The 15,729-nt window shown below is 43.2% G+C and overlaps 1 protein-coding gene across 1 annotated transcript in view; it reads right to left on the reverse strand.

Annotated features, from left to right (window-relative positions):
* The window catches only part of MEI4 (meiotic double-stranded break formation protein 4), a 170,001-nt gene extending 154,779 nt beyond the window's left edge, over positions 1-15,222 (reverse strand). Inside the window, exons 1-3 of the mRNA XM_083177166.1 lie at positions 14,868-15,222; positions 10,311-10,424; positions 5,047-5,290 (exon numbers count right to left, since the gene is read on the reverse strand). Coding sequence (XP_083033292.1) covers positions 5,047-5,281 — 235 coding nt within the window. The 5' untranslated portion in view covers positions 5,282-5,290; positions 10,311-10,424; positions 14,868-15,222. The remainder of the gene's footprint in view (positions 1-5,046; positions 5,291-10,310; positions 10,425-14,867) is intronic.
* Positions 15,223-15,729: the final 507 nt, after the last annotated feature.

Below are 15,729 nucleotides of genomic sequence, written 5' to 3' on the forward strand. Positions count from 1 at the left end.
TCAGCAGGATGATTTCAGCAGCCTTCCGGCTGAGACACCTGTTGATCAGTACCATAAACTGCTAAGACTTACTAAAAAAAAAAACCGATTTAGTCTTACATGGTCAATTCCTGTCTGACTACTATCGTAACAAGAGAATTCCAAGGGGATTTAGGATTGCTAATACCCCCACCATAGGACGTACAAACCCCACCTTTTGTTCTAAATGGTGTGGGGTATTAAATAAATGTTCTCTTGATCTAGTTCTATTGGTGGTAGAGGAGGTGGGACAGGAATTGACCAAAGTGAGAATTGAACTTAATGAGACCAAAAAAATAGCCAATTCAATCCTTATTGAGGATAAATCAGAAAAATGGTTAGACAAACTCAATAGTGCCATAGAAAAATACAAAAATGAGTTGATAAGCTTTAAGAGGAGAAAGTTGGAGTCAGTTAATTTGGACTATAAACAACATACAGTCTACCGTTGGTTGATGGGTGATACTCACAATAAACCTCGCAGGAATTATAGACGTAGGCCAGTGTATACTGTTGATACCTGTTCTTCACAGTCATCAACAGATAACGACACCTCTGAAAGGCTTCCCCCTAGTGGTAATAGACAGCCACATTTTTTAGGCAAAGGGAGTGGTCCTCCCAGAGACCGACAAACAAGAAACGCCCCAGGACGCCAACGCGGCGGGGCGGATACAAGAAGAAAGGGAAGAGGTCAACAGAGGTGAACCCGGTCATAAATATATCTGAGTATACTCTATCTCCGGGTGAAGAAGAGTTACTCAGTATGGGACTGGGATTTGTACCGATTTTTTCAAGGCCCAAATTTGATACAGTAGTAGATCAATACAAATTGGGGCGGAAACTACGATTGAAAGACCACTTCTGTGATACGGAAGAAGTGTCTAGTGAGGTACTAAATCAAGTCTTAAAAAAACCCAGCACTTATGACCCGCCCACAACCAACCCAAACATCAAAGTATTTCTCCGAATGATTGATGTAGATTTAAAGGAGGATAAAACCAAAAACTTGCACGACAACCTCACCCCTGCTCAGCGGGAGGCGGTAAAAACTCTGAAAAACAACAAACAGATAGTAGTACGCCCCGCTGATAAGGGGGGAGCTGTTGTCGTGATGAATTATTCTGACTATCATCAGGACATTTGTGAACAATTAAAAGACACTACTGTTTATGAGTGTGTTCCTAAAAATCCGATGTATCTAATTAAAAGCAAGGTAGATATCCTTATCAACCAGGCAACAACATCAGGCTGGATTGACACTGGGATAGCAAATTTCCTTATAGTGGATTGCCCAATTTGTCCGATCATGTATACCTTGCCTAAGGTCCACAAAAGGCTGGACAGGCCCCCTGGCAGACCTATCATCTCTGCCAGGGGGTCTGTAATGCAGCCTATGGCGCAGTTTGTGGACCAGATATTGCAACCTGTGGTGATGGCAACCCCAAGCTTTATACGTGATACCCCTGATTTTCTCATGAAGATCAGCGATATCAGGTTCACAGGGGATGATGTGGTATTGGCGACCATGGACGTCTCATCCCTCTACACGGTGATTCCACATGTAGAAGGGATAGACGCAGTGAGAAATAGATTGTTGAAGTGTAACCATACCGTACCTCCGATTGAATTTATCTGTACCCTTATTGAACAGGTCCTAATTAATAATCATTTTCTGTATGGTGCTAAATACTATGTCCAACGTAAGGGAACGGCCATGGGCTCTAACCTGGCCCCTGTATACGCCAATATTTTTATGGCGGAGTATGAGGAGAAGAACATACTGACTCCATACAAGACATCCATCATGCATTATTATCGTTTCATAGACGACATCTTTTTGGTGTGGCAGGGAGGCATGGTGACTTTTGAAAAAATGGTCCATGAACTTAATGAATTACGGTCCCCAATCCGCTTTACACACACAGCGAGCCTCACATCAATAGACTTCCTTGATGTGACAGTCTATAAGGATGGCAATAAGATCGGTACGAAACTATATAAGAAACCATCTGACCGTAACTCGCTACTGCATTATACGAGTTATCACCCAACAAATTTGAAAAATGGACTGCCGATATCCCAGTTCTTAAGGGTCCTTCGCACCAATACTGATACAGAAAATACAAGACGTCAGATTGATGAAATGCGAGAGAAATTTCATGACAGGGGTTACTCACCGCAGATTGTAAAAAGCAGCTTAAAACGGGCTAAGGCAATACATCTAAATGACAATAATGACAAGCGAGTGAAGCCAAATGATCGTTTGATAGTCACAACGACCCATGACACAAGGGCATCATCTTTCAGAAGAAGTATCAAACAACATTGGGGTATAGTGGCATCTGACCCCAAGCTGAAGATGAAAAAACAACCAATGATAGCCTACCGCCGAGGACAGAATTTACGTGATATGTTGATGAGACCTACACTAAATTTCAACGGATCCTCTGGCAGTGAGTGGCTGAGACCCACACGATTGGGCTGCTTTAGATGCACGGGGTGCACCACGTGTCAATCTATGAATACTGGTCAATTCTTCAATCACCCGCACAATGGGCAAAAGATCAAGATTCGGCACAGACTGAGTTGTACATCTGACCACGTTATCTACTTGTTGAAATGCCCATGTGGCCTGACGTATGTCGGGAAGACCGTCTGCGCCTTTAAAGAACGGATGGCTAATCACCGATCCAGCATTAGGGCAGCACTGACGTCAAAAACAAGTGATAAACCAGTGGCGCGCCATTTTTTAGAGAAAAAACATGCTCTCTCCTCACTGAGAAGTATCATAATCGACCATATACCCATATTGAGTCGCGGAGGGGATCGAGCAAAACTACTCCTGCAAAGGGAGACGAGATGGATATACACCTTGGACACCATCAGCCCTAGGGGCCTAAATGAATATAATTCATTTAAATGTTTTTTATGAAATTATCACTTTTTTCTAATTCTCTCAAAAAAAAAATTCTATTTTTTCAAATATTTCTTTTGTGTAATTGATGTTCTTTGATGGAATTCTTTGTGTTGGCTACCTAATACTTACCCACAACAGTGACATAATAAGCTAGGGTAACCATGGTCGCATACCACATCAAAATCTAGGTCTTTATAAAAGATAGGGACTAGAGTTGAGACTATTGGATGATGTACCTTGGTTACAATTTAGCTTTTTTTTAAAAATATGTTATGTGTTTTATTGTTGTTTGTTTGGAGACTGAGATCCTGCTATGTGCTGCTAATTAATTGCACTCATCCAAAACAACACCTCCTAATTTCTTTTGGGTATAATTCTGTGGTGTGTTCCCTCCCATCACGTTAGATCTGGCATTTGTAGGTTAGATAGATAGCAGCATATTGCTGTACAAGTTCTGTGCATTAAGATAACCAGGTTAACGCTGGCATTGTTTACAAAAGTGACGCGCTTGACTACAGATGCGCGTCACCTAACAACGATCAGGGATAGGACACTTCTTAGAGCACTGACGCTAGGTACGCAGTGACGTCCCATTACAGAAGGGACGTACGCTGGAATGAGTAGTGGATAATTTGACACGCATGTAAGACCGCCTATAATGGCGCCGTGCGTTCCACTAATTAACAGACGAAGCAAGCGCTGTGTGTGACGCGCTGCCCGGAAGGGGTGCACGTCACAGGATGATGATCTAGTGATTGGTTGAGAGATGACACGCACGTGGGGACCGCCTACAATAGCGGCATGCGTTCCAAATTTGTTTAAACAGCGTGTTTTCGTTATAGGTGAGTTTTATCTTTTTTACTTATATATATCACTTTGCCCATTTGCTTTATAGCCCTAGGTATTGAGGGCTATGAGGGTGTTGTGCTGAAGTGCTTGTAGCATTGATATTTACATATCTGCCATGATTAATTGTTGATCCCCACATGTGGGGCTAATTGATGTAATTAAGACCACATAAATATGAGCAGCATGTAGCATGAGATCAGTTGCCTTTTCTGTGAGATCCAGGACGCCATGATTAAGGGCCCAGTTGGGTCCGAAACGTCGGCTTATTTGTCATACTTGATGGATTAATAAAAGAAGCATTGCCTTATAGCTGCTTGGTGAGTGCCCTGATTCTAAGTGACTTTACATTTGGACCATAAACTGTGCTTGTGTGACTGGCGGGAGCACCTCCGGATAATAACGAATTGAACCGTGAGTGCATTGGAAATTACAGTATATATATATATATAAATATATTCCAGACTTTGTGTCTGTGTGTTCATTATTTTTTACAAGTCCTGTGAGTGCCTCCAACGCCATCTCGCTATATATATATATATATATATATATATATATATATATATATATATATATATATATATATATATATAGAGGTTGGTGCGGCCTGGCACTCTCCATTAATGTTCAGCTGACCCGGTGCCCCTCCAAAGAATGGTGTAGGAAGTGAAAGAAAGGCTGGCACTCTGAGGTCCCCCTTTGTCAAGGTGCCGCTGCGCTCGGCACACTATTTTATTTATAGGGCATGAAATACCGCCTGTCGGCACATGTCTGGTCAAAAAACATTGAAAAAACCCATGTCGATCTCGCCACATGCCGACCCAAAGTCATGTTGACATTTTCACCTGCACATTCTATATGTCGGTATTTTGACCATGTCGGGATTTTAAATGTCGGGGTTTTGTCCTTGTCGGTATTTTAAATGTCTGGATTTTGTCCTTGTCGGTATTATGACCCATTGGGGATTTTGACTTTGTCGGGATTTTGACCGTCAGGATTTCATACCGAATCCCTTGACTACATGTGGTCAAGATTTGCGGGGACGATGGCGATAGCTCTGGGGCATACACACAGAGGGATCCATGCTTATTTTCTAAGCAATCTATAGACAGATAGCTTAGAAATAGGGCTGAAATTACCATATCTGTATGCCCCTTTATAGATGTCAGAGGCCAATAAACTTCAAAAATCTCATGTGCATTTACATTTCAAATACATATCGGAAAACAAATATCTTGATTACTATAGTGAAATTTGCAGCTTACCATTTTCCATTCCTGATCTTTTATGAATCTTATGTAAAAAACATTCTTGTCGCAAATACAGAACTTCAGCTTCCAGTTCCATTGCCTTTGTCTTCCAATTAACATCTTGATTAGAAATATGTTTGGCCAGTTGCTCAGTGTATAGTCTGCTACTTTTTCCTTCTGGTTTATTTCGAATGATTGCTATCGCCAAAGCCACTTTTGATGTCATGTGTAACCATTTTTGTATATCCATCCTAATTTCCTGGAAAAAAAAAATGTAGATTGCAATTAATCACAGATATCTTCCCTCATATACATAATTCCTAATTGTTACTTTTATCCAATCTATGTAAATAACCTTCAATGATTAAATGCTACAGTGTACTACTGGTACAGTATTTGGTACTTATATCCTAGCACGGCGCCCATCGCATAAGATTGTATGCCTTAATTAAGGCATACAATGTATACATTTTAAAAGTTTCGAGGACGTGAGGGGCGGCGGTACGCGTCCTCCGACCTTTTCATACCCCCACTATCCATGTCGGCGCGGAGTTTTATATAGTGTGGCGAGCGCAGCGAGGGTACGCGGACTACTTCACATGTATTCCGCATCCCCTCGCGGGGCTCGCTGCGTTCGCGCACTCGCCACACTATATAAAGTCAACTCCACGCCGACGTGGATAGTGGGGGTATGAAAAGGTCGGAGGACGCGTACCGCCGCCCCTCGCGGGCTCGCTGCGCTCGCCACGCTCCGGGTTGGCGTCAATAGTGGGGTGGCATTAACAATGGGGGGGGGGGGGCATTTCACCCATGAAGGGGGGTTAGCAATTAAAATTGGGGTTTTGGGGGCTTTTTTCATTGGAATAAATGTAAAATTGGGTCTCAGGGACCATTTCACATTGATTCCAATGTAAAAATCTCGTCGATTGCGTCGGTTGCATCGTATGCATCTTATGCCGCACAAACACATAAGATGCATGCAATGCTTGCAATGTAAAAAATCTCTTCAATTGCATCGCATGCATCTTATCCCGCACAAACACATAAGATGCATGCAATGCTTGCGATATCGGCCCGACACATACAATCTAGATCAGGCATGTCCAACCTGCAGCCCTCCAGATGTTGTGAAACTACACATCCCAGCATGCCTTGCAATAGTTTTCGCATTCCCTAATAGCAATACTATGGCAAGGCATGCTGGGATGTGTAGTTTGACAACATCTGGAGGGCCGCAGGTTGGACATGCCTGATCTAGATCGTGGACGCCGTGCTAGGAAATAAGTACCCAGTATTTTGAATTGCTAACTTGCAGAGCAATAATCTTTAAGTATCAATGAAGACCATTACATTTTTAATCTTGTGCAGTCATAATGGGTCGAATATAGATGTGATTATAATAAGCAGGGCCGGTGCAAGGCACAAGAGCGCCCCAGGCAAGGTGTGATGGGGGCGCCCCGGTGCCCACCGGCTACAGGGGGGTCCCCGCCATCTGAGGGGTCCCCTGCGGCACCCACAGCAATTTACAGAGCCCGCCGGTTGCCGCCGTCCGGCCAGGAGAGAGGGAGCCGCCCGCTGTACCGCCCAGCCGGAGTGAAGTGCTGCCCGCTGCCGTCCATCATCATCTGTCGGGCGGCGGTGCGGGAATCCCTTCTGATTTTGAAAACACTGGCAGCACACTGATTGGCTGAATCTCAGCCAATCAACGTGCGGCCAGTGTTTCAAACCCAGAAGAGCTTCCAGCGCCACCGCCCGGGGGATGATGATGATATTTCCAGCGATTTCAGCCCCTATCGCCCCCGTGTGTACACAGCTTAACAACTGAATGCCACTGTCCTTACATACAGATGGAGCGAGGCTCGCTCTTGCAGGGGATGGAGGAAGATTCGCCAGCCGCCATCCCCCGCCAGCCGCCATAAGGGGATGCGCGCTCACGAGATGTGTGCGCGTCGCCTTACAGCTGGGCTCCCCCCGGGTCCCCCGCCTTGCCGAGGGTCGCTCAGGGTCCCTGCCGCCTTGCCCCCCCCCCTCCCTAACCCTGTCCGTCTCCCTGAAGAGGAGACGGACAGGGTTACCGTCCCCCCGCCGACGGGAAACTGAGACGCGCGTGCATGTGAGACCCACATGTGTCTCAGTCAGATGGCGAAGCAATAGTGAGAGGCGCTCCATCTGTATGTGTGCAATTAAATGCATGATGACTGCAGATTCTGTACCTTGGGCTGTGCTGCAGTAGGGCCTTTTCTACTGGAGACTTAAAAATGTTTTTATTTTATTTTCCCTCCATCTGGCTAAACCAAAATTCACTAGGCATTGGCACCTTTAGGATGAACCCTGCCCTTGTTCAATATTTTCAACCAACAATACAAGTAGAAATCAGAAAAATGTGGTATCTTTTTATCAGGGCATAAGTATGTCTGGTCTTGGCTTATCACTGAATGTTTTAAAAACATTAAAAAAAAACTAACATGACACAAAAAAAAAGCAAATGCCCACCACTTTGTACCTCCAAAATACATGTACTGTATATGGTTTCAGAAAATGATTTTTACTAGATTTCTGTATTCAGGGTTGTTTTTTACCTGTCAGTTACATCGTATAGACCTTACTCTCTTGCTCACATTAGATTAAATCCCTGGGAAAGAGCCAGAAGCTTTTGCCAGACCTGGCATTTCACTTATTTCTCACATGTCTGTGAGTTATGCAGTTGATAGAAAATCAAATGTATTCGCTCTTCTCAAGGGAGGTCACATTTTGCACCTTGCTTCACATTTCAGAACTTTGATTTGTTAGCAAGCAGAAGAGTTCTAGTGATATTCTACTACACTACTTTTCAGTACTTAGGGCCTGATTCAGGTATGATCGGTTTTGGCTCTGCGCAGGCATATATGCTAATATATGCATTCGCTCGACTGGTGGGTGTCGTTAAATGGCTCGATAAGCAGCAAATTTGCCACATTTTCTATATTAAAACACAGCATTCTTTCATCAATGAATACATGTTAATACTGATAGGAAGTTTTTGTGGTTCCGCGCTTGTTGAGGGGAGCAGCTCCTGTAGGGTTAAGATCGTGAAGGTTTTATGAAAAATAAAAGATGAATTAAAGAAGGGGGTGGTGGTTATGTACATAAAAATTAAATAAAGTGGTGCCCTGGTTCCGTAGTTGATGACTTCTCTGGGTGGAGTTTGGCTCCTTGTAGTTGTTATTGAGAGGGCTTATAAGCGCAGAGATCAGCTGAACCACGCTTGCATGTGGCAGCCGGGTTGGAGTTAGGGTTGCCACCTCTGCATCTCCCAAAGGCCGCATCGCACAATGCACTGTAACTGTGTATGTATGTTTATGTATGTTCCGCATGTGCATGCGTATGTATGTATGTATGTATGTATGTATGTATGTATATATGTTCCTGATGAAAATTTCGATAAAGAAATTGAAACGTTGATAAAAGATACGTCTCTGCTTGAATTTTTTTGAAAGCTTTGAGTGCCGCACCTCTGCCAGATATATATATATATATATATATATATATATATATATGAGGAAAATATTTTAGAACCCGGCGACTTCAGTTAATATAAATATGTATAAAAGTAGGCTGTATGTTAAAAATAATAGTACATTTATTCGGCTATACAATAATACAATATATAAGAAAAAATGGGGGTAGGGTATCTCGTCAGAGTAAAAAATAGAGAAACTTAGAATAAAAAAAAAAAAAGAGGAGTATAAAAAGTACAAAAAAATATCTCTTTAAAACATATGTATCAAGATGGTTGCGAATATACAATAAGATCAAGGTAAAATAAATATATGGAATCGCTTAGCTTTTTAGTGTAGGGAGCAATAAGCTCAGAAGTTGCCCGACATGTTTCGTCTATGATAGACTTCCTCAGGAAGTCTATCATAGACGAAACATGTCGGACATGCGGAACATACATAAATTCATATATTGTATTATTGTATAGCCGAATAAATGTACTATTATTTTTAACATACAGCCTACTTTTATACATATTTATATTAACTGAAGTCGCCGGGTTCTAAAATATTTTCCTCATTTACCCCGTACCTATAGAGACAGCACACCACTGTCTCTCTTAGGACCTGAGCAGACACCCCTTAATACCAGTAGGGGGAACAGTTTATTTTGAGTAAGCATCAAGTCTCACACTCATCTGTTGTAATACCTGGCGCTGACTGTCCCCCTTTTCTTGTACCCATATATATATATATATATATATATATATATATATATATACATATAGTGTTCCCGCTAGGCTGTTTTAGCGGGGTGCTGCACCCTGCCCGATTTTTACAGGGCAAATGCGCCCTGCCCTGCTAGCAGCGCCCCACTAAAACAGCCTGGTGCCTGCCCTGGCTGTGTGCATGGGGAAGCGCAGCGCCGCCTTAGACGGCGATTCCCAGCGCTTCCCTGGCAGCACGGTAACTTCGACGGGGCCGGGCATGCCCCCTTTAGTGACGCGGCGGCCGGGCCCGCCCCTTTTCATCACGTCGTGGCCCGGACACGCCCCTTTTTTTACGTCGGCTGTGACGTTGGCGGGCCTGGTCCGCCCCCCTTGCGATGCCCCCGTGCAGCGGCACCCTGCCCGCCCTCATTTCTAGAGGGAACACTATACATATATATACAGTATATATAAAGAAACTTAATACCCAAGTCGGATATATAAGGCAGCACTCCAGATTCAAGAAGATAGTTTTTACTTCATGGAAAGTGATTCATACATACACTGGGATTGCAACTGATAGCATGAAGTTTAGGCATGGGTTTCAGGGTAAAATAACATAGTCACCACAGCAGTTAAGTGGCAGTCAACGAGCCCCGTTTCGGCTTATCCAGCCTTCATCCTGGACTGACCCACTATACAGTATATATATATATATATATATTATCCAAGTTTCAACGTTTCAATGCTTTATCGCAGGGGTCCTCAAACTAGTTTGCTCTGGGACCCCATCAGACAACAAAATTAATTACAGGACCCCAGCAAATGTGTAGTCAGCAGACAGCACGTGCATGGCAGCAATGTGAAGGCACAAAATAATGTGAGTCTAAAATAACAGACAATTCAACAGATATTTCAAACTCCTTGAATCACTGACTGAGATTAGAAAAATCATCAGCCTGATGGTCAGCAACATGGAGTCGCTACCCCATGCTTAGAAGGTCAGGACCCACTTTGGGGGTTGGGACCCACAGATTGAGAACCGCTTTATTGCATTTTCATCAGGATACAAAATGTAACATTGAACGATACTTACTTAAATACCCTCCACCAACACCAAACATGCGGCAATCCTAGCGATCACGTACACTCCCACCCCACGCACAGGGGGGTTGGGTGATGTCATCCAGCTGCGTTCACAAGGTCCGTGCTGAAAATAATGAAAAAAAAAAATATATATATATATATAAGTGAAACCAATAGAAAGGTGAGCAACAATATGAATCTGTACCATATACACATATAGAAATCAATTTTGTATAGAAAAAAATCTTATCCTAATAGAAACTATGAATCTAATCTGTTGAAGACAATAGATTCTGTTAAAGAAATACTGCACAATTACTATTTAAATCATCCTCTCACGCCAAGAAATATATTGGATGCATACAATGAATTCAATATACCCTGAAGGTCTGAATGACCAGGTTGAATTAAATATATGTCTATAATTACATTAAATTGAATTGAAACAGAAACAAAAATAGTCATTTTTATAGAATCCAACTCAGTTCTCCTCTTGTTGAAAATATGATAAAAAATTATTTTGTTGAATATATGAATTAATCTATATGCTTTTCTATAAACACTACGAATGGTATTTTTGAAGGTGATTCTGAATGACAAATTAATGTATTTCTTATCAATATTAGTATAATCCTATATGTGTTAATCTTATGAATGTCCTGTCCTATGAATTATCACTATCTCTAAATTCAGAATATGAGCCATACTACTCCCTATTGAATCCCCCTTGTGATTTAAATGCAATAAGCCTGATTGGACTATACAAGCTGTAACCATGACAACCAGCTCTGCTCTACAGTATATGATTATAAATACACATTAGTCTCTATGTGTCTTTAATTAGATATTTTGTAATACAGGTTGAGTATCCCGTATCCAGACATCCCGTATCTGAATTATTCCAAAAAATGTGTTTTTTGGGAATAATTTGATTCCCCCCCCCCCCAACCCTTTTTTTATACTTACCAAGTCCCCCGGCATCCACGGCAGGCCTTCAGCATCCTCTCCGTCGTCTCCAGCGGTCCGAGGAGTGCATTGCGCGAGTGTGTGCGCGTGCCGGTGATGTCACCGCCGCGTCTGGGAACTCACGCAATGCACTCCTGGGACCGCTGGAGATACCTGAGATGAAGCTGAAGGCCTGCCATGGATGCTGGAGGACTCCACGGATGCCGAGGGACCATCGGGGCACCACCAGAGGACAGGTAAGTATGTTCTAAATAAAAATTCCAAAATCCGGAAAAATCCCTTATCCGGAATGCTCGTGGTCCCGAGCATTTCGGATAAGAGATACTCGACCTGTACTCCATGTTCCGTTCCATCAGACTATGTATTTATGACATCTATATTTATAAAAGCGATATTCCTCTGTAAGATAATATACAAAGCCGCAGCCGGAGGACACATTCCCGGGTTTGCGTTCCAACAACCAAACCCATTTCCGGGTTTGTGTTCAACAACCGGAAATTATATTCTCAGAAATGACGGTGCCGCAATGTACGGACGGTGCATAGACATCACCGCGATATGAAGTCACACTACTCTACGGGGCTCTCCCTCCCACCACTGTCTAAATACTCCCTTCTCTCCTTCTAATTATAAACAGGCACAATGGTTCAAACCTGTTTTCTGTGGTTCACCTGCGCTTCACAATAATCGGAAATTGGGCGCCATATGCGTTCCAACAACCGGAAGTTGGACGCGGCGTGCGTTCCAACGACCGGAAGTGGGGCGCAGATGAATCACAGATACATACTACTACGGTATTTGTATACCTATTATGGTCTTTTTATATATATGAATGTTGTATTATGACTGCCTCCTGCTATATAAGCATCTACCGATAATAGTGGATGAAAATTAATTATGTAATAAGACAAGATCAATTGGGTAAATGACAAAGGTCAAAGTTGTACTTCCTGTTTCTAACAGTATATATATCCAGACTAGCTAGACACTGGCACACCTTTGAAAAAGTTGTCTTAGAACAACGAAACGTGTCAGGCCAGTCTGCACTCTGCTATATGACTCTGGACTTTGAATTTACGCCACACTTGGACCAGCTCTCCTATTGATCCTCCTTCCTTGGTTCCTCCATTTGCTGATATCAGCTGGACATAACTGTTTGGGATACCACCAACCATTGGAACCTATTGAGATCCTGAAACCTCAAATAATCCTGTTTCAAACAAGTGGATACAAATACAGAAGGCATCCATTCAGGTCTATGGACACCCATCGTACCAGCATAAATATGGACACCATGGGAGATCATACTCAGTAATCCGAGGAGAGTATACTAGGAACAAGTGAGAATAAATATCAGTATAATCCATTGTCAATTATTATGTATCAGAGTGCATTCTATTTTTATTCATATGATGTATATAACATGCTTTACTTTTAATTTTTAACCTATATTCTTATATGCTAGTCATAAATAAATTGTTTTTTATGTGATACCCAATTGATCTATTTTGTTTTGAATATTTAATAACTATTAAGCGCTACACCATTGTTCTTTTATACTATTTAAATCATCACTGGTTTATTGTATGACAAACCTAGGTCTTATCCAGGACAAATAAATATTATTTCAGAAAATGAATAAAGCCAAGATGGTCTATCAATCCATGTGGAACCAAAGTATTTAAACGCATAATCCAGCGGGTCTCACATTGGAGTAAGCGTTTACCATGATCACCGCCCCTCAAAGTCATTTGATCGATCATATGACATCTTAACGTTAAGATGCCATCACCATGATCAAGGAAATGTCGGGCCACCAGTTGGTCACTGGCGCCCGTATTAATAGCTGTCCAAATCGCCGTCCGATGCGCTGCCATCCTCTCCTTGAACATGCATTCCGTCTTTCCAATATAGGACATTCCGCAAGGGCATATAATTGGATACACCACAAATCTTGATTTATGTGTCAGATGGTGTCTAATCTCAAATGTTTTCCCCGTTAATGGAAGTTTACATTTGTTGCCTTTAAACAGGAAACCATAACATGTGCAGCCACATGAAAAACAGCCCATGGATTGCTTTAAGAAATGAGTAGTTTTTTTTTTCAGAAATTGATCAAAAACATAATTTCTCAACAATATGTCCCTGGTGTTCTTTCCTCGCCTGAAGCAGGACAATAGCCTTGTATTTCCAAGAGACAGATCATTATCGGTAGTAATGACCAGCCAATGCCATTTGCCAGTTTTGATAATAGAATGACTATTAACATTATAGCTATTAGCCCACTGGAACATGGGTGCTTCCTCGCTATTTTTCTTAACAGCCAATAATTATTTTCTATTTAGAGATAGCGCCCTATCTCTCGCCTGTACCAAAATGATTCTAGGATAACCCCAATCCTCAAATCTCTCACCCATTCTTTAGTGACCCCGCGTAAGTATATAGATACCACTTTACACTATAATGCCTTTATAAAAAGCGCTGCATATATCAACAGTGGACATTATGATCTCCCCATATAGATGCACTCTGTAACTATTTTATATAGTTGATCACATAACCTGATATCTCACCGTATATACCAAGCTAACTAGCAGATAGACACTTCCGGGTCTCTGATGGCATAAATACTGATGCAGTGGTACCTAATAGATATCTTGAGAAAGGTCCGAGAGGTGGACCAAAACATTGATCTCTTCCCTGCCATGCTGCCTGATTAAAAACCTTGCACCAATTCAAGACTGGTGAGTGACTCCATTTATATTATTATTATTTATTTATTAACAGTTTCTTATATAGCGCACACATATTACGCAGCGTAACCATTACACCATCCGGTACTTGTGTAGTTTCACGGCGCCAGCATCTGAGTCCCCTTGCGGGGCTCGCTTCGCTCGCCCACGCTGCGGGCTCGGTGGCTCGCTACGCCGTGAAACTACACAAGTACCCACCATCCTTACTGCCCCATCTGTACGGCACTGGCCCTGAGCAACTTTTGTTGGAGTGCTGCCCCTTACACACTATGGGGGAAATAGATGTGAGATACTATCTATTGTCAACTACAACTATTATCAAATACAACTCACATCTTAGTAAATGTCCCCCTATGTGTTTATTGTATGCTTCTATATATATGCATGCTGCCCGTTTATTGTATGTATGTGTGTATGCTGTGTGTTTATGTATTTAAAAAATAATAGGCTAACAGAAGTGCTGCTCCTAAATATAGCTGACCATATTTAAAACCTAGAAATACAAGTCACTCTCCGTCCTCCAGAGATTTAGCTGCGAGGATACACAATTTAACATTCTTAGCAAGTTTAAAGATGTTCTGAAGCAGGGGTCTACAGACAGTTGTTTACATACAGCTGTACGTACAGTAGCTGCCTCCTCAAATACAGTAGCTGCCTCCTCAAATACGTACGTACAGTACGTATCTCTTCAAATCCACCATTGGCCTAGTATAAGCTCCTGGGACTCATACAATGGGCTCTAGTCTGTGTGTAGTAGACTGTATGGCTATTTCCTGATCTGTGGCTGCAGCCTGGCTGAGGAACTAGCAATAGCACGGGTCCACAGGGTATATGATCTCATTACCAACCTGAAGCCTTGGGCAATAACAAGGAGCCGGCCTGCTTCTGGGGCCAGTCTGTAAAGCGTCACTAGAGACACCTGACAGACCGGTCGCCTCCCGCTGCTGCCTCCAGATCACCTGCACCGCCTCATCAGGGGCTCCGGCTCCGGGAAATTATCCTGAGCTAAATCACAATACCCCGGGGGCCGCTTCTTCCGTTCTTCCTCTTCCTGCTGACCACGGTCGCTAAGTCCGTACCCGGCGCCCACAGTGACAGACGCATTATGAAGGGCTGGCCTGCCCTTAACGGCCGGTTCAGATGCAGATCCACCCACTGGGGTCAGAAGCGCGTCCCTGTGTAGCGCGCAGCTCTAGGGACCGGTTGCTGTCTTTGTGCCTCATGCTGCTGAGGAGCTGAAGGCGGTGCTTCCCAAACAGGGTCCTCAAGGCACCATCACAGTCCACATTTTATGGATTTTTCTGCTTGTACACAGATGGTATGGCATAATTGCATCAACTGTGTCTACACATGGATATCCTTCAAATCTGGCATGTCGGGATGCTTGAAGACAGGGTCGTAACTACAACTTTGTGCATACCTCCCAACAGTCCCGATTACAGCAGGACAGTCCTGATTATCAGGGCCTGTCCCACTGTCCCTCCCGTGGTCGGCAGTCTCCCGCGGTGAGGGGGGGCTGTTGGGAGTCCCCCCCTGTCGGCTGCTAAGCAGCGGGGAATAAACGCTGTGCACATGCGCACAGCGTCTATTCCCGTAGCCAGGGGGCTGGGGGCATGGCTAGAGGCTCACAGAGCCTCTGGGTCATGCCCCCAATGCGGCAAAATGGGGTCGTGGCCTCCTGGGGGAGCCAAAGTTGGGAGGTATGTTTGT

This window comes from Crinia signifera, chromosome 3, assembly GCF_055691185.1.
Source record: "Crinia signifera chromosome 3, ASM5569118v1, whole genome shotgun sequence".
NCBI classification, from domain to species: Eukaryota; Metazoa; Chordata; class Amphibia; order Anura; family Myobatrachidae; genus Crinia; species Crinia signifera.